Consider the following 18,967-nt stretch of genomic DNA (forward strand, 5'->3'; position numbering starts at 1 on the left):
GTAGAGTGCGGTGGTATCACAGCTCACAGCAACCTCCAACTCTTGGGCTTAAGCAATTCTCTTGCCTCAGCCTCCCAAGTAGCTGGGACTACAGGTCTGCCACAATGCCTGGTTATTTTTTTGTTGCAGTTGTCATTGTTGTTTAGCTGGCCCGGGGTGGGTTCGAACCCACCAGCCCTGGTGCATGTGGCCAGCTCTGTAACCAGTGTGCTAATGGTGCCAAGCCACGGTTGTCTTTTTTTAAGTGTGGGATGATTGATGCTGGTGTTCTTTTCCTCCCGTCCTCCAGCCCTGCCTGGATCACTGTCCTCACTGATGTCACTCTGGTGATGATGACTCATAAAATCCGAGCAGTGGAAGAGACCCAGGAGGTTGTCCAGAACCTCACCTCCCAGGATGCAGGATCTTACATCACGTTTGCTGAAAGCACAGCCTGTTCATTTGCAGAAAGCTCCAAAGGGCGGGAAAGTGTTCCTGCTGCAGGACCCAGGTTTGCTTCCTGAGCCCTCTCCACAGGCCTGCTGCAGTGTTCCAGAACCATCTGGAACAGATCCCAGGCCCTTGTCATATTGGAAGACAGCTGGTACAATCTCCCTGCCTCTTAAGTAGTCAACTAAACTCTCAAACTTGCCAGAAGTCATGGCTTCTTTCTGCCATCCTGAGCCCATTCCTTGGACACCCTCCAGATGCTCAAAGACCCTCTCTAGGTGTCAACTGACTCATTCTGATCACAACACTCCACAAGTCCTACGATAAAGTAGAACAGAAAAACGCTGCCTTCGTTCCGGGCCCCAACACAGTTGATCTTATTATCAGGGGGAATGAAGCATTACTGCCATTAAAAGTCAGCTTGCTGGAGTCAACGCACCCTTCCAAAGCATCAGGGGCTTTTTCACTCTGGAGACGACCAGGAACACTCAGTCCTATAAGGAGAGAATCCTGTTTATGGGGCTCTCGAGTCATCTCCAAGGCCTAGCTTTCTGAATCAATCAGTGGGGCAGACACGGTCCCAATTCCTTGGAGCTGTGTTGACCTTGAGCTGGTCCTCACTCCTAACCTGAGTGACCTATAAAAACAGCTCAGGATGCAGCCACAAGCAGGGCTTCCCAGTAGATATCCCCCCCCCTTGATGCCCTCTAGCTGGATGACTCCCACCTACCCCCAAAGCGACACATAGGCCTGCCTGGCTGGCTGATGGCCCTCAGCCCACACGCTTCCATCTTGACTATAAAGCTACTGGAGGACCCTCAGCAACCTCTAAAACTCCACTGAGATGTGACGAGCCTGCCCTGAACTTTGGGAATCTCTCAAAGAAGACAGTGAAGCAAGTCTGGGGTGATGTTCTCAGGGGAGGCACGGGAACCCAGTGGCCTCCTAACTGGTCTCCTGCTCCCGGTCTGACACTCTCCCCCATCCCCTGGCTGTGCTCCCCAGCATAGCAGCCAGTGATCCTGCTAAGAATTAGGCTAGAGCAGCAGTTCTCAACCTGTGGGGCACGACCCACAGGAACTGTATTAAAGGGCCACGGCATTAGGAAGGTTGAGAACCACAGGGCTAGAGCATCACACTGGACAGCCCCCAGCTTCCCTCTGAGTCAGCTGGGCCCACCTGCCTGTGCTGGAAGCTGCTGGCCTCAGTTCCTCCTCTTCCCACCTTGTTCACTGCTCCAGCGGCACTGGCCACCTCTTGTCCCTCGAACGCCCCAGGCACTTTCTCTCCTCAGAGAGAAGACACTCTTCCCTGTGTCTGGAATACCACTGCCCCCTTTCCACCAAGCCTTGGCTTCCTTCCTCTTCCCTCGCTCTCAGTCCTGTCCTGGCTTCATTTGTTTCCCCCCCCTTAGCATTTTCTATGATCTGATGCACCACCTATCTGATTTGCTTATTACCTATCTGTCTCCCTCCCTAAAATGTCAGCTCTACACGGGTGAGGACTGTCATCGGCTTTGCTCCCTGCCATCTCCCAGAACACTGCCCGATACATAGTAGGTGGTCCACAAATGTGATGAATGTATAAATAAGTGAATGAATGGCTCGGCGCCTGTGGCTCAAGCGGCTAAGGCGCCAGCCACGTACACCTAAGGTGGCGGGTTCGAATCCCCAGCCCGGGCCTGCCACACAACAATGATGGCTGCAACCAAAAAAAAATGGCCAGGTGTTGTGGCGGGTGCCTGTGGTCCCAGCTACTTGGGAGGCTGAGGCAGGAGACTCGCTTGAGCCCAGGAGTTGGAGGTTGCTATGAGCTGTGATGCCATGGCACTCTACCCAGGGGGATAGCTTGAGGCTCCGTCTCAAAAAAAAAAAAAAAAAATAAGTGAATGAATGAATGAGTTCCCACCAACCATTTGATTGTGCCAAGGTCAAAATAGATTGACTTCTCACATTTCCATTTGGCTTCAACTGTTTCCTGAGCACCACAGTTCATCTGAATGATAAGTTTGAAATGTTTCCATAAGTATCTCAAAGACTGCTGTGTTTTTACACTGTGTCTCCTGAAGGCAGCAAGGAGAACCATCTCATCATACTGTAGGTGTGGCCATGCTTTTGTCCCACGATAAGGGAGAAAATGTTGGGTCTGGAACCTTTCCTGTGCTGATACTTAAAATGATGTAGGATTGTGATGGTGGTGGCAGGTGGGGACAAGACTTTCCAGGATGAATTACAGTGCTTGTGACAAGCAGATACATTTCCTGGGTAGAAGTGACGCCTTCTCACAAACACAGCTGAGATCATGTTCTCAAAGTACATAGCTTCCAAAAATACCAAGATAGAAACGAACCAGAGAAAGTAATCACGACGATAAAGAGATCAGAAGGGCCCTGAGCAGTCATAAACAAATGCGCTAGGCCTGGAGAGATAAAAACTCAGTAGAGTTTGAAGTCTAAACAAGAGTTAGCAGAGGGGCTAAGCGGACTGGAAATGGATTTGCTGCTTCGGGGTCACAATTACTACATGGAGGGAGCATTCTCTAAAGTCCAGATAGCCAATTTGGTGATTTGAGGGTAAAAAACAGACAATTTTGCTTGACATGCTGGTTAAGGAACTTGGGCCCCTTAGTCCCTTGATAGCTACAGCTTGAAAACATCAACATCTTCTGTGAGATTTGAAATAAATCCACTGAGGCTGCTGAGGGAGTTAGGATGGGTGCAGGGCCTCCCGTGGAGTCAGGCAGCACATTGCCAACTCTGATTTGCTTCTTTTTCATGTGGTGGCATCTGGTGACTGGCAAAAACGGTTGAGATAATCAGTGGCAGCGATGAGGACAAATGCTTTTTTCCCCCCCTGAAAGTCTCCTCCTCGTAACTCAGGGTGTTTAGACATCCATTGCTTTCCTGGGGTGATGGAACCATAATATGAGAATTTTTGAGCACGCCAGGATCTTAGGGAATCACGGTGTCCCTTCTCATTTTATAGATGTGTTCTTAGCTGCCACCCAGAAAAAAGCAGTGCCTTTTCCAGGACCAAGAACCCAGTCTCTGTCTGGCCTCTGCCCAGGAGAGCGAGAAAGCAGGGGGTGTGGTCCTAGAGGCAGACACACCTTTGTTCTCCAAGGGAAGGGGCTGGAGGAGAGAGAGGGAGCTGTTTGTTTATTCAGAAGACGGCTCACCTTGCAAGGTGCATTGTTTTGAAACTCAAGGACCGGATGCCCCTAGCTGAAAGACTTCTCCTGGATGCCACCAGCAGGACAGGTGGCTGCTCTCCTGCTTCCAGGCTGCAACCAGGGTGTGGACAGAGGGTCTGGGCAACTGTGGTCTCCCATGGCAGTTTTTTATGCAGCAATTTAGGCCTGATGACTCTGGGTTCCATAAGATGACCTATCTGGACCCTCTCCTCTCTTTCTCCTTTTTCCACTCTCACCAGAACTGACCCAACTCAGAGGCCAAGATGGGAACTCCCCGCTGGCCTCCCCTTCCCATCATTCAACATTTTTTTGTGTCTCTCTTCCCTTCCCTCTGCAATTCCAGCCAGGTTTAGTCTTTGATCCGGTGGCTCCTGGATTGCCCTTTCCACATCTCTCCTGGCTGGAATTCTTGACCTTCTGAGAGGCTCATGCAAATGCTGCTTCCTTCATGAAGCTTTCCAAGAGCCCTTGTTATGACTGAACTGCTCTGCTGTGTAATGCCACCCCCACCCCCCATTCATGTCTACCTGGAACTTCAGAATCTGACCTTATTTGGAAATTGGAGGTGCCCCCAGCCCTCTCCAGCTCTCTCTGATGTTCTTGGACCACCCCAAAGCCCACCATTCACACCTGTCCCCAACCCACTTAGCCATCTCCCATAGTAAATTCTCCATCCACATAGAACTTGGCCCTTTGTCCCCAAGCCCAGCTGGACCCCAAAACAATCTTTGCTGAAGGTTGGGGGGGTGTCCCAAAGTCCACTCACTGGCCCCAGGTAGACTCAGGTAAGAAGCCATGATTCCAAACTCCCCACCATGTGGGCACACAGAAGACTCAATAAAAGTAGCTCCCGTAATTGGACAGATAATGATGAGTGACAGGGACTACTTCTGGTCACCCTGGTTTGGTCTGATGACTCGACCTAGTGTGATGGACACTGAAGTCTCACAGATCTCCAGGGATCCTGTGTTCAGTGACCCTGACACCAAAGGAAATTCCAAAGATCCAATCTTTGGAGATGTGACTAGTTAAGGATCTGGAGATGCAATCACCTCAAATTCAGTGTGTGCCCTAAATCTAATGACTAGTGTCCTTAAGAGAAAAGGACAGGACAAGGTGGGGGGGGGAGGCAAAGAGAGGGCTATCTGAAGACAGAGGTAGAGATTGGGGTGAGGCTGCCAGATGCCAGAACACCAGGAGCCACCAGGAGCTGGAAGACACAAGGAAGCTTCCTCCTCTTGAGTCTTTGGAAGGAGCTGGCCCTGCCACCACCTTGATTTCAGTCTTCCAGCCTCCAGAGCACTGAGGAGAGACATTTCTATTGTAGTAAGCCACCCAGTTTATCGTAATTTGTTGCAGCAACCACAAGGAAGCTAATAGGCATGTGATTTGTGTAAGCACCTGGCCCTGTCTCTGGACCTTCATTCATCTTTGCTATATTCTCCCATGGGCTTAGAGCTATGCCAACACATAACAGACACTACAGGTGAATTTGCTGGACTAGGTCTCTCAGAGATGCCTGACAAGGAAATGAATGATGGGCCTGGGCCCACCCCAGTGCTAGAGATTAGAAAGGATACGGACTGGCTGGCTGGACGTGATAGGAAACAGGATTCACAAACCTACTCACGGGGCTAGTTCTTGGTTACTTGCTTTAGAAACAGGGTTCTGTACCCATATACTCTAAACTCAGTAATAGCAAGACAGATTGAACTCTGAGCCAGGTCACATCCTACTTCCCTGAAATGGTCCTTGAGGCCTCTTGAGGAGGGAAGAAGGCCCATGTCCGCTGGCCCTGCCTCCCCTGGCCTGCAGTCATGGCTCGGGCTTCTAGTCCAGTCACGTGCCCAATACTGAATCAAAGACTGGAATAGCCACTGCAATGCCAAACAAGCAGTCTGCCTCTCCCAGGCGCTCCTGCCACAACCATGTCAAACTCAAAGGCTTTGCAGACTGAGCTCCCTACCGGTCAAGTTCGTTTCCTGGGGGGTAAGAGGAATGGCCCTGAGCTTTGTGAATGTCTTCATGGGAGGAATTTCAGGAGAGAATGGGAAATTTAAAAAGGAATGTAGTGGGGAAAAACTTAGCAGGAGCCTTGCCCCTGGAGACCTGCCATGACAGAGAGTGTCCCCATTAACCTCAGTACCCTGTGGGTAAGGTGAGGTGTCTCCTGACTAAGAAATTCCAAACTCCTGATCTTTATGTCCCTTTAAGAAAAATCTTTATTCGATCCACCTTTGCAGCCTAAACTCACTGCCACCCACAAACACTGCCAAATCTTACTTAACTCAAGGTCATTACATGAAACAACTGGGTTGTCAACTCCCCCCTTCCGCAAATAAAAACCTATCTCCTAGACATGTCAGCTGTTTGTAGAGAGACTCTGGGGCTCTTTTCTCCCTTCTTTTGGGAATCCTTGTCCCCCACCCCCTGGATCCAATCCCACCAGAACCCAGGTTAGGAAGGCACTCAAAAGCAGTCTCTGCTTCCAGCAAAAGGAGAGAGGAGTCATCTGTGGTTCTACACTGCCGCCTGTCACTGCAGGCTGGAGGTGCCCCCAGCCCTCTCCAGTTCTCTCTGATGCTCCTAGGCCACCACTAAGGCCACCATTCACGCCTGTCCCCAACCCACTTAGCCATCTCCCATAAATTCTCCAACCAAATAGCACTTGGCCCTTTGTCCCAAGCCCAACCAGGCCCCAAAACACTCTTTGCTGAAGGTTGGGGGGGAGGGTATCCCAAAGTCCACTCACTGGCCCCAGGTAGACTCAGGTAAGAAGCCATGATTCCAAATTCCCCACCGTGTCAGCACGCAGAAGTCTCAATAAAAGTAGCTCCCGTAATTGGACAGATAATGATGAGTGACAGGGAGTACTTCTGGTCATCCTGGTTTGGTCTGATGACTCGACCTAGCATGATTGGCCCTGAAGTCTCACAGATCCCCAGGGATCCTGTTTTCAGTGACCCTGACAGCCATTGAAGACATTTCTAATTGGCAGTGGGGTTATCCCCTGGAAGAGGATGTCCACTGCAACTTAGGTGGGGCTGTGATTCCCAGTGCATGAACTTGAAGGTTCCACTCGGCCACTATCAGACTCCCCCCCCCCCCATGCCATGTACTTCTTCCCATTTAGGGTTGTTTATAGTCAGTCAAGTTTTTCCAGATTGACTAAGAGTTCCTCATCTGCCTACTGCTGTCAGCTACAGGAACAGTGCAAGAGACCCAGGACCTGGGCCAGCTGGAAGACACAGAAGAAAGTCTCCGTGGGATGCAGACGGCCAAGGAATAACAATTACACACAATTGTCCCAAACCCACATTCTCTCCCCAACGACACCCACATCTGCCCTCCCGATGCCCCTCTGCAAAGGGCGTTGGGAGCAATCACCTCCAGAAAATGAAACTGCTGAGAAGGAGTTCTTAGTTCCCCTTCTTCAGTGTGTCCAAGGGTTAAAAACACTTCCGAACGCCCCTTCCACTGCAAGGTCAAGCAGCTGTCCAAACCACCCAAGGAGAAGAGGGAGTCCTGGACAGCTGGACCCCCACCAGTTTGGCCACAACAGCCTCCTGCCAGTCCGGCTAGGGAAGAGTTAATCGGATCAGCTTTGGCTGATAGTTCAGGCTCCAAAGTTCAGTCCCCGTCAGAGCCACCCCTGAGGAATTGTAAATCTCAGGGCAGTATTTAACAAAACAAAAGCAACCTGGAATTACATGCAGGTTTGGTTTTCTACAGTACATATTTACTTAATCCCCAAGGTATGTGGCTCCATGTCAGATCAGCTGGCTTTGCGGGCCCTTTCACCCCCCTGGTTCACAACAGTTTAAGTTTCAAACTAATTCCCTATTTTCCCTCTTCCTTTTCACTGGGCTGACTGGAGACAGCCCCGGCCTGCCTCCCTCTCTCCCTGGGCTCTGGTCACTGGGTGAGTCAGCCTGGCCTGAGTTGGGAGTTGGGTGACAGCCGGCTCACCACCCGCCCCCCGCCCCCCCCAGCGCTAGGTCTCAGAAATCTGGAGCAAGGGGTGCTGGGACCACCGAAAAGTTGAGGCTGGGAGGACCCTGCCACGGCACCACCTCCCAACTTAAAGGGGAGGAATCCCCTCCAGGGCTGTATGGGGGGAGGAGACAGGGTTGAAGGTGAGAACAAGGGCTCTTTATCTGTTGCTGGTTATCCCGTCCTCCCCTTTACTGATTTCCAAACACCTGGGCCTCCTAGTGCCTGTCCGGTTAGGCTATCCATCCGAGACTGCTCCCCTCCCTCTGCAAACCCAAACTGAGTACCCCCTCTCGACGTGTGTTCAGAGCCGCAGCCGCCCAGGTTGGGGCTGGGAAGCGGGTTGCCAAGGAAAACACGAAGCGCCAGCTAGCAGGCGGCTCCCAGCCCTAGCAAGGAGCGCGCACACCCTGCCCTCCAGGGTGGCGGCAAAAAGGGGAAGGCGACGGCGGGGCGGGAGATGAGGGGGGAACAACACCGTCCTTTGGGTGGTAGGAATGTGGGAAATGGGTGAGCCTCCTAAGTTTCGGGGTGGGGGCAGACAGCCCGCCAGCCACCTATCCCCAAAGGAGCGGATCAGCTCTAGACCTGCCAAAGGGGACAGTCGGGTGCCCGGGAAATTTACAAGGTGAAACCAACTAGCTCAGCACTCCCGGGTGGCGCAGGGAAGCCGGGCAACTGGCGACTTTCGGCTCCCGGGCGCGCGATCCTGCAGCGGCAGCAGGTGGGCGCACCCCCGCCCCCGTGGCCCCCTCTCCGGGAGTCGCGGTGCCCGGGTACCTTTCTGGCGCCGCGCTCTGCGAACTCGCGAGCGAGCTGACGGCCGATTCCTCTCCCGCCGCCAGTGATGAGGACGTTCTCCCGCGACAGGTCCCGCAGCTTGGCGGGCAGCACCAGTCCGACGGCTGCTTTCGCCACCAGATAGATCATCTGCAGAGGGAACACCACCAAGGCGCCCAGCCATTTCCACACCATCCTCCGGGCCGCGGAGCCGGGCAGGGGGCGGAAAACTCCCCAGACCGAACAAAACAGGAATTAAAAAAGAAAACACCCCAAACAATAATAAATAAACCGAATAAGAAGGAGGAGAGAGGCGTCCCACCTGGCCACTCTTGAAATCACCTCTTCCCAAATGCAAAGCACAGGGTGAGAGAAAAAAAAAAAAAAAATCAATCCTCCCCGGGAGGAGAAAAGCGTCTCAGAAGGTTGGGACGGTACGGGAGGTGGAGGCGAAGCCGGAGGTGGAAAGTTCTAACAAGAAGTTTCTTGCCCCAGCAGCCGTTTCGGCTGGGGAATTCTCAGGTGATGTTTACAGACTGACAGAGGAGTTTAGGCAGGGGAAGAAAAAAAAAGGCACCAACCGCACGCGCGCACCCTGCTACAGTCCCGCGGTTTCAAAGTGCAAGATTAAAAAAAAAAAAAAAAGCTGTTTCCAAATTGTAGCGCGCCCCCACCCCTTCTCCAGGAGAAAAAAAAAAGTGGGGGGAGTGCTTGGAGCTCCCAATTTCAGCCCGCGAAAGTCTCCCGACTCATTGCTATTCTTGGGCTCAGGAAATTGCTTAAACGCGATCTGATTGCCAGCAACGTGCAGCAGAAGTGGGGGGTCCGGGTGTCAGTTTCTTTACGTGCAGGGCTCGCCCTCGCGCGCGCTCGTTCTCCCCGGCTCCCTCCCTCCCTCTCTCTCCCAGCACACGCTGGGAGTTGCCTCTCGATCCGGCTCCCTCTCTCTCCCTTTTTCGCATTTATTGCCTTCTTTTTGTCCTTTCCAACTTCGAGAGGGCCTGGGTGCGGAGCGCGCGTGGATCGGACGCCCCGGTCTGCGCGGCCTTATTCATTCACTCCCGGGGCAGCCGCGGCGTTGAGCTAGAGGGCGGCCCTTTTTCCCCCATTTTTTTTTAATACCCCATTAAGTCTGATTGACAGTTAAAGTTGTTGGGAGGCTTCACTACGGTTCCTCTGAGTGGCTGCTGCGGCCTCCCCTCCCCCTGCGCCGTCGCGGGGCGCGCGCACAGGCGCGCACACGGGCTCGCTGCGACTTGCGCTCTCCCGGGACTGGCTCCCCTCTCCGCAAGCCTGGACTTGCCGCCGGTGTCCCTGAGGGCTCGCAGCTGTAATTCGAACACGCTGGAACCGACTCCAGCGTGCCGGCTACCTCCCCGAGACCTTTCTCCTTGCCAGGCCGCCCGCGGGCCGGGTGGCCACCCCTGCGTGCCAGGCTGCCCCGAGGGAGCTCGCGCAGGCCTTGACCCAACCAAGTCCCCCAGGGTTTTATTTTGGTCATTTGGTCATCCCTGCATTCAGGTAGGTAGGACCAGGAAGCCACGTCCCACCTTTGCCGGGACGTCTTAAGTCTTCTCTTGGCGTGTGCTAAGTCTGACTCAAATCCCCCACATTGCGGGGGGGAACCGCTGCTGGGGAGCAAGGTTTTGCTTTGAGGGGAGAGGGTGGGCCGGGTAAAGGAACCTCTGCCCCAGGTGCCAATAAAATCCCCATAAGATTAGCTGGGAGCCTATTTATTGCTCATCTGGGCTAGAATTACCTTGACTGACAGCAACTTCCTTAATAACAAAAGCCTGTGAGGAAAACGTCCCATACCTGTACCCTGTGCCACGGAGGCAGCATGCTCTCTCTCTGGGTCTCCCTGACCTGCCCTGGTGGGGCACCCACCTTGTAACTTCCCGCCCTCCGCAGCAGGAATGTCTCCCCTCCTGGAGGGTGGGACCCAGCTATTTAGAGTTGTCTGTTGCAGGAAGTCTGGGAGGTGAGTCACTAAAAAGCAGCCCCAGTTCAAAGTGCTGGTGAGACTTGCCTCTGTCCGCCCCTGAACATCCCCAGGCCGGAGAATGGAGAGGGAGCTGGGAAGCTGCTCTGTAATCTGGGACAGCCTTTTCCAGCAGGCAACTTGTTCAGATGGGGATTCCAGGGCCTCACCCCCAGAAATTCTGATTCAGCAACCCTGGGTGCACTGGGATCAGTATTTCTAATGCTCTGTCTGGGTGAGAAAGTCACTTAGAGCAATGCTAATTTGGTAAGGTGTGACTGGGGATCACCTCTTCACCTGCAAAGACCTTCTCTAGTTCTGGAGCAAAGTTCCCCAGGAGAGGATCTTTCTTCCAGGAAGAAAAAGGCAGGAAAGGGTTGGGAAGAGAAACGACCTTAGACCAGAGCCTGCCTGCTGACATTTCATCCTCTCGCTGACCTTGCAGAGGGGGTATTATATCCCATTTTCCAGGTTACCCAGCCAGGAAGTGCAGGAGGGAGGATTCCAAATCCAGACTTCTTCCCGCCCCACCCCACTCTGGCAAGAGGAGAGGAGGTTTCTGGGCCAAGGACTGAAGACCAGAGACTCCCCAAACCCTCTTCCCACCCACCGGCCACCTAAAATATAGCTGGAGAGCAGACGGTGGCCCAGGGCGATGTGATTCCCAGGGCGGAACTCCCAGGGCGACCCCCCTCTTCCCATCTTTGATGGCTGTGAAGATGGGAAAGAAACCCCAGCCTGGGGACAGGAGGCCCTTCCCACCCAGCAGTGTCTGGTGTTGGTGCCAGGCCTGTGAAGAAAACTGGAAAAGTCTGAGGACAGAGCCACGGTGCAAATGCAGCCTGTGCTCATTTATTTATTATCCTCGGAGCCGCCTAGCGGCCCCGGAGGGACACTGCACCTGCAGACTGCCCGGCCTCCAGCCTCACATGTTCCTGCTTTTCTTCCAGGCCTTTCTCTCCACATAAGGTTCACACCCTGAGTCTAAAAGGGCTTGGAAAGACACCTCCCACTCTTTTATGGCTGGGGAAGCAAAGATATCGTGCAACTCATATACAGAGACTCACATTCGCCAACCAGCTCTCTCACCCTGGTCAGATGCCAGAGCAGTGGGGTGACCACGAGGTCCCACCTCCCACTCTGGTGGGTGTGTGTTTGGGATGTTGGACTGAAGGTGTGTGGGAAGGAGATTGGGAACCCAAACGGACCTCTAGTGCACTTACGTCCAGCCCTTCACATGAGTTCCCATTTCATTGCCCTAATGGCCGAGGAGCTGAGCATCACTGTCTGCTCATTTTATTCAGGAGGACACAGGCCACATGCTCTTCAGTAGGTGAGGGCTGAGGTCAGAGGAAAAAAAAGAACAAGTCAGGCAATCTCCAAAGGGGTTGGCAGAGCGAGAAGCTGGCCTGAGGAGTACTGGGGCCTTTGTCTACCTGGTCCACCTTCAGGATGTGGGTTTCGTGGGCTTGGCATCCTGGAGAGCCATGGGTTTCACCCAGCCAGCATCAACTGTGCAGAGGGAACTGTTCCCTCCTCTTTTGCCCTCCCCCCAGATCCCTGGAAGAAGGGGGTCAGCAGGCACGGTGCCTTGGGCTGGGGGGCACGGGTCAGCAGGCCAGCCCCGAGGGCCCTGTGGCCTGGCTTCAGTGGGAGCATCACGGGACACATCCTCCCTGCCTTCCCTCCCTCCCCCATCCTTCATGCTCTGTTCTTGGTACCCCCTCCTGGAATTTAACTCCAGGGCAAAGTTTGAAATTTCACATGCCAGGCCTGCCCCTGAAAAGGAGAAAGGAGTCTTTATGGGCTTGAGGGAAGAAAGGAACTGCAGCCTGAAGAACTGACATTTGCTGTGGCTCAGATGCCTTCCTGTCCCGAGCATTGGTCTCCTGCTCACAGCGTGGTCCCCACACCATCAAATCAGGGGTAAGATGTGCAAACTCCCAGGCACCACCCAGCTCTCCTGGATGGGACTCTGCACTTTACTGAACGAGATCCCAGGTGCCCCTTTGCTCACTGGGATTAGAGAAGTGAGGTCAGTACTGCAGGCCTGCTCTGGTGGCTGGGTCCAGGACAGCATCTGGGAACCCAGGTGGATGTGGGGAGAACAGTGAGCAGGCCAAGTGGGTGCTCAGGCCAGGGATGGAATGTAGGGATGCTACTAGTTAATGAGGAGTGGACAGTAGCACCTGGAGGCCCTGCTGTCAGGAGCACCAAGCTCAGGGACCTCTCAAGGGCCCCCTTCCCTCCCAAGGAACTACAGTCAGGGTCAAATCGAGCAGGTCAGGGCCCACCGCCTGCTGCCCCCACTCTTCTGGCAGCTCTGGTGCAGCATCTTAATACCAACAACTTGATGTGATCAACATACGCGCACATGCACACACACACACACACACAGACACACGTGAACACACGTACATGGCTTTATTTGACAATCGGCTATTTTGCCCTGAGTAGTACAAGTCAGCAGTGTTGAATCGAGGGGGTTGGGTTTAGAAAACCTCCTGGTCTAGTGGAAAAAAGTGTTTCATGAAGTTTAAGATCAGCTGCCCTGGAGGGTCTTTGTGGAGACAGACTCCTGCTGGGTGGCTTGCCCAGCCAGAGGAAACAGAGGAGAAAACAGATGGGTGGAAAAACCCTTTGCTTGGGCACCAAGGTATCCAGGAGAGCAAGTCTGCGGAGGTTTCAATCCTTCACATGTCAACCCCACCCCCCCATACAGAACATTTGCCAAGAGAGTCACTGTTCTCCTTGGCGAGGCCTGGCCAATAGGACTGGACACATAAAAGCCAGTCCAATGGCCCTTTTCAGTGCGCCCAATGCTCTCTCCCTCCCCCACAGGTGAGTATTTTCCATGGAATGACGTCTCCCAGTCCTCTCCCAGGCACCAGCTTGGGTTTTCTTTTCCATTATTGTTTTGGAATCGCAGGCTGCGGCAGCAGGGAGGTGGGTTCTGTTGGCTCTGTGTGAGCAGATGCTGGACAGGCTGTGTTTATTCTGGCTGCCAGGGTCGGGTGAAAGCGCAGGCCGGAGCCAAGGCTGGGAACGTGGCAGGAACATGGGGTGGAGGGTGCGGAGCAAGGGAACAGGCCCCAGGGTGTAACGTGTCACTCGAGAAAGCTTGGGCCCAGGCCAGAGGGCACCCAGTGGTCCTCACCTGCCTTCTGCCTCTGGGTTGGTGAAATGACTCTACCCTGGTTATAGAGTATTAGCTTGAGCTTGGCGAAGCTGGGTTGGAATCCAGGCTTTGAGGCTTCTTCACTTGGGGGGGTTATTTGCCTCTGAGCCTCAGTTTTCTCATCCCTAACATGGGAATTTTGCTAACACTGAGGTGACTGATATCTCTGAAGGGCCTGGTGCGGGGTCTGGCCGGGAGAAGATGCCCGCTGGGTGTTTGTCTCCTTTCCCCAGCGTCCAGCCCTCAAGGAACGTGCTTTCTGGGATAGGGTTGGGGATCAGGGGAGTCTGGGTGGCAGGGGGCAGAGCTGGAGCCTTAGGAATACCAGATGCTTGTGCTAAACCAGGAGTCAGAAACCTTTTCTCTAAAGGGCTGCGTGGTCTCTGTCGAAACAACTTACCTTTGCTGTTCCAGCCAGGCACCAGCAAACAATACCCTCACAAACGAGCATGGTTGTGTTCCAATAAAATTTTACAGAGACTGATGCTCAGAGTGTATAATGCCATTCTCATTTGGATTGTTTTCCCACCACTTAAAAATGTAAAAACCACTCTTAGATTCGCAGACTCTATAAAAAAAGGCAGCAGCCAGCTTGGGCCAGTGCGCTGGAGTTTGCCCATGTCTCCCCTTCACCACCATCGAGCTAGCAAACAAACTCCCATCTCTCAAGTCCTAAAAGAATCAGGGAGGCGGTCTCGGAAAAGCAGAGTCTGCCTTCCTGTGCTCTTTCTGGAACTACGTTCCCAAAGACTAACCCTAATATCCACTGTGTGGGGGAAAGGGATCACTTAGTGGGTTTCACCAAGAGGTTTAGAAAAAAAGTCCTGCTGGATTTAAGTCGTACCAACCAGCTGACATTTACAGAGGGCTTACCACCTGGTGGGTACTTTCCCTTAAAGGTGATATCTTAGATAAGGACAGAGACACCCCCCCCACCCCACCCCCAGCCTCACTCCGCTCCCACAGTGTTCAATAGCTCAGCCCAGGCCACTGCTTGCAGCCTGGTCTTACTGCCTATGGGCAGGAGGCCCAACCCAGGGTTTACGACATCTCTGTCATTTTTCATGAGGGCTCTAGAAGATGATAAACAAAGCCCATTCCCTGCCTTCTGGTGGGAAGACAGACGTGAGTCTCTCTGGCTTTGCACATGCGTCCTGGCACGCAGCCACGTATTTCCTTTGCTGCATGTGGCCTGCCTGTCGTGGGCAGAGAACACAGATGTGCCGCCTGCCAGCCGGGGCAGCCACTTGGTCATTGCAAAGCTATGTTTGGCCAATTATTTTAATGTCTAATTACATGGTGCCCTAGTCGGTTTATAAAAATAGTAGGAAAGAGGCAAGTGCATATGTATGAAGAGTGTGCCTCGCACTTGAGAAACTTAATCATTATTGTTATTTCACCTTGTACTGAGCGCTTACTACTAGGTTATCAGGTCCGGGGTGTTGTCACATGGATTAGCTCACTTAGCTGGTGGGTCACCGTTGCTGTCCCCACTTAACAGATGGGGAAATTGAGCCCCTGAGAGGAGGGGTAATTTGTCCAACTCATGCCGTTGCTAGGACACGGATGGGACAGTCAGATCTTCCAGATCTGGTGAATCTGCAGCCTCAGTGTTTTTTGGACTTCTGCTGGGGTGCTCAGTCGTAAAGGACAGAAAAACCCCAAAGACATGACTGCTATTGACAATACACAACACACTAAGTCGTTAACATTTCAATCTAGAAGGCAGGGTGTAATTGGGAGTTTTGTGCTTTATTTTAAGCTTCCTGAGTGTAAAAGTCCATTTCCTCATATTTATAGAAGTGAAACTCTTATACGTAGCCTAGGAGGACACAAAATTAAGTCACCAATGTGATCCCGTGTTCAGAAAGGAAACGCCTCAAGTCTACGTCTGTATTTATTTAGTTGCCATTTGGTTGGGATTTACTGTGTGTCAGGCAGTACACTAAATGCTTTAGGTTGATTTAATTTAATCGCACGTAATCAAAACAACTCCTTGGACATAGGATCCATAGCCCTGTTTTATGGGAATGGAGGTTAAGTGACTTGGTCAAGGTAGCAGACGTGCGATTAGAATTTAGATCCGTTTTACCACAAAGCTCATCTCATCTGCCTCTCTGTCTCTGCTCCCTACTCTGAAGTTTTCTGTCTCTGTCTCTCTCTCTCTTTTTTTTTTTTTTGAGACAGAGCCTCAAGCTATCCCCCTGGGTAGAGTGCTGTGGCATCACAGCTCACAGCAACCTCCAACTCCTGGGCTCAAGCGAGTCTCCTGCCTCAGCCTCCCGAGTAGCTGGGACCACAGGTGCCTGCCACAATGCCCAGCTATTTTTTTGGTTGCAATCGTCGTTATTGTGGTTTGGCGGGCCCGGGCTGGATTCGAACCCACCACCTTAGGTGTATGTGGCTGGCGCCTTAGCCACTCGAGCCACAGGCGCTGAGCCATCTCTTTCTCTCTCTACGTGAGCACTGTCCACTTACACACAGAAAAAAGACAGGAAGGAAACCCGGAATGTGAACAGTCCCTGTCGGTGGATGAGATCAGTACCCATGATTTTCACGTTTTTTAAATGCCTTTTTACATATTCCCGATGAGTTTTGGGGAAGCAAAATCCACTACATGATTTTGTTCATCAAGGTAAGCTTGTTTCAGAGTCAGCAGGATATGGGCCTCCTGGTATGAGGCCACAGAGCCCCTGACCACAGGCCTCTAAAAATCTCTGCTAAAAAATTAGCCAGAGAGGGGAGCCAGGACCTTTGCTTCTTGGAACTGCCTAATCCATCCTATAATACCTTGCTTTGTAGGAAAGTTCTGCGCATAAATCCCATAAAATCCCATAATGTGGAGCCGACACTGAGCCTACCCAGAACAAAATCTGCTAATGATCACTGCTTGCCAAGAGCCTGCAGAAAACGATCAGACATGTTGCAACCCCCATGCCTGCCTCCTGCCTAAGCCCTCTCTAATAAGGACTCTTTTCATGAGTTTATAAAAACACTTTGTTCAGATCATCTTGGGTCTTTATTTCATCTTAGCTGAACACTGAACGTCTGTGGGGCTGGAAGGGGCTGGGGCCTGCTCTCAACTTTGGGGACTCAGAGAAAACAGCAGGTTTGTAGAGCCAGGAATGATTACCTGACTCCTCCCAGCCTGTTGCCTCACGGTGGGACAGGACCTTTGCTGAGGCTGTTTCTGTGATGAAGGTGACATCACCATCAAAAAGTGGGACAGAGTGAGCGTGAGGGTTGGCTGCCCCACCTGGCAATGAACCTGGAAGTGGGTGCCGCCCCCAACAAAACTTGGAATGACTTTGAGCAAGAGAGCTAAACTCTCTCTCACATCTAAAATGAAGGTTGTTTTAACTACCTTGCAGGGCTGTGCTAAGACCATGGAGGCCTCCTGATGCATGGGTGTCCCACAGTTGCCCTTCCCTTCCTCCCCTGCCCCTATCATATTGCTCCTAAATGGTGACCTACTGCCCTGTACCTTATAGTTCAGCATTTGGGGGAGGGGACAGAGTCTCACTTTGTCGCCCTTGGTAGAGTGCTTTGGCATCATAGCTCACAGCAACCTCCAACTCTTAGGCTCAAGTAATTCTCTTGCCTCAGCCTCTCAAGTAGCTGGGACTATAGGTCCCCACCACAATGCCTGGCTACTTTTAGAGACAGAGTCTCACTCTGGCTCAGGCTGGTCTTGAACCTGTGAGCTCAGGCAATCTACCCGGCTTGGCCTCCCAGAGTGTTAGGATTACAGATTTGAGCCACCTCGCCCAGCCCATAGCTCAGCATTTAGAAGTTCTTAAACTGAAGCTGGACTTGGTGGCTCATGGCTGTACTCCTAGCATTCTGGGCGAGGTGGGTGGATTGATTGAGCTCAGAAATTCCAGACCAGCCTGAGCCAGAGTGAGACCCCATCTCTAAAACTAGCTGGAGGTTGTGGTGGGCACCTGTAGTCCCAGCTACTCGGGAGCCTGAGGCAAGAGGATCTCTTGAGCCCAAGAGTTGGAGGTTGCTGTGAGCTATGATGATGCTATAACACTATCTAGAGCAATAGAGTGAGACCCTGTCTCAAAACAAACAGACAAATAAATTAAAAAGTTCTTAAACTATAAGTCTGAAAAGACAGAAAAGCTACTAAAATAGAACCAATTCCTGTATTCCCTTCCCTCTTAGGTTAATTGATATTTTTACATTTGCTTTACTTACCCATCTGTCCATCCGTCCACCCATCATCTATACACAACCTTTTTTTCTGAGAGTACATAGCAGACACAACTGCCTAATAGTCCCAAATATTCCAGTGTGCACTTCCTAAAACCTTCCTAAGACAAAAACCACAGTACTTTATCAAAATCGGGAAATGCACACTGCTACAATACTATTATGTAATTCACTGACCTTATTCGGATTTTGCCAGTTGTGTCACTAACATCCTTTATAACAAGAGCAAAACAATTTTTTTCTTTTTTCTGTTCTGGGCTCCAGTCCAGGACTACACGTGGCTCTTAGCTGTCAGGCCCCTCCTGACTCCTTCGATCTGGTCTTTTATCTTTCTTGGTCTTCTATGACCTTGACATTTTTCGAAAAGCTTTCATAGTTATGGGCTGAATGGTGTCCCCCCAAACGCATAGATTGTAACTCTAACCTCAGAACGTACTCAAGTATGTGATGCATTTGGAGGTAGGGCCCTCCTTTAAAGAAGTGATTATGTTAGAATGAGGCTGTTTGAGAGGATCCTAATCCAGTCTGGCTGGTGTCCTCATGAGAAGTGGAAATTTAGACACACAAAGAGACACGAGGGATGTGTGTGCTCAGAGGAAGGACCACGTGAGGACACAGCGAGAGGGTGGCCCTCTATGAGCCAAGCACAGAAGCCTCAGGGGAAACCAAGCCTGGTGACAGCGTGATTTAGGATTTCCAGACTCCAGAACCACGAGAAAAATCAATTGCTCTTGTTTAAGCTGTCCGGTCTGTGGCTGTTGATGATGGCGGCCTTCGCAGTGACACGCCTGGTCTGCCCCTCAACTTGGCGCTGGCTCTTTATTAGTCTGCTGTTCTTGCTACCCAATATTTTGCACCTAGATGGTTCCTCTAACTAAAATAATCAGCTGTCCCTATGTGCCAGGCTGTGCTAAGGGCTTTCATATGCACAATCCTTCCAACAATGTAATATTATTATGATTATGTCCATTTTACAGATGAGGAAAACTGAGCATGGACGGATTAAGGCAGTGGTTCTCAACCTTCCTAATGCCATGGCCCTTTCATACGGCTCCTGTGGGTCATGACCCAGAGGCAGAGAACCTCTGGCTTAAGGTCACACAGCCCAGGAGACAAAGGAGCCTGTCTCAAAACAAACAAACAAAGGTTCTGCACAAATACTACACCATTAGTGGGCCAGAGGATGGTCATTTTCA

At 51.9% G+C, this 18,967-nt stretch overlaps 1 protein-coding gene across 4 annotated transcripts in view; it reads right to left on the reverse strand.

The window, feature by feature from the left end:
- DHRS3 (dehydrogenase/reductase 3) overlaps window positions 1–10,312 on the reverse strand; it is a 44,208-nt gene extending 33,896 nt beyond the window's left edge. For 2 of the 4 annotated variants that reach the window (XM_003793288.3, XM_012807349.2), the window contains exon 1: window positions 8,395–9,571. In XM_003793288.3, the coding sequence (XP_003793336.1) occupies window positions 8,395–8,589 (195 nt within the window). In that variant the 5' untranslated portion in view covers window positions 8,590–9,571. Of the gene's footprint in view, window positions 1–8,394; window positions 9,572–10,281 lie in introns of those variants that run through there. The other 2 variants (XM_023515175.1, XM_012807350.2) reach the window with 2 other exon arrangements.
- Between the last annotated feature and the right edge of the window lie 8,655 nt (window positions 10,313–18,967).

This window comes from Otolemur garnettii, unplaced genomic scaffold, assembly GCF_000181295.1.
Source record: "Otolemur garnettii isolate 467f Iridium unplaced genomic scaffold, OtoGar3 scaffold00067, whole genome shotgun sequence".
NCBI lineage: Eukaryota > Metazoa > Chordata > Mammalia > Primates > Galagidae > Otolemur > Otolemur garnettii.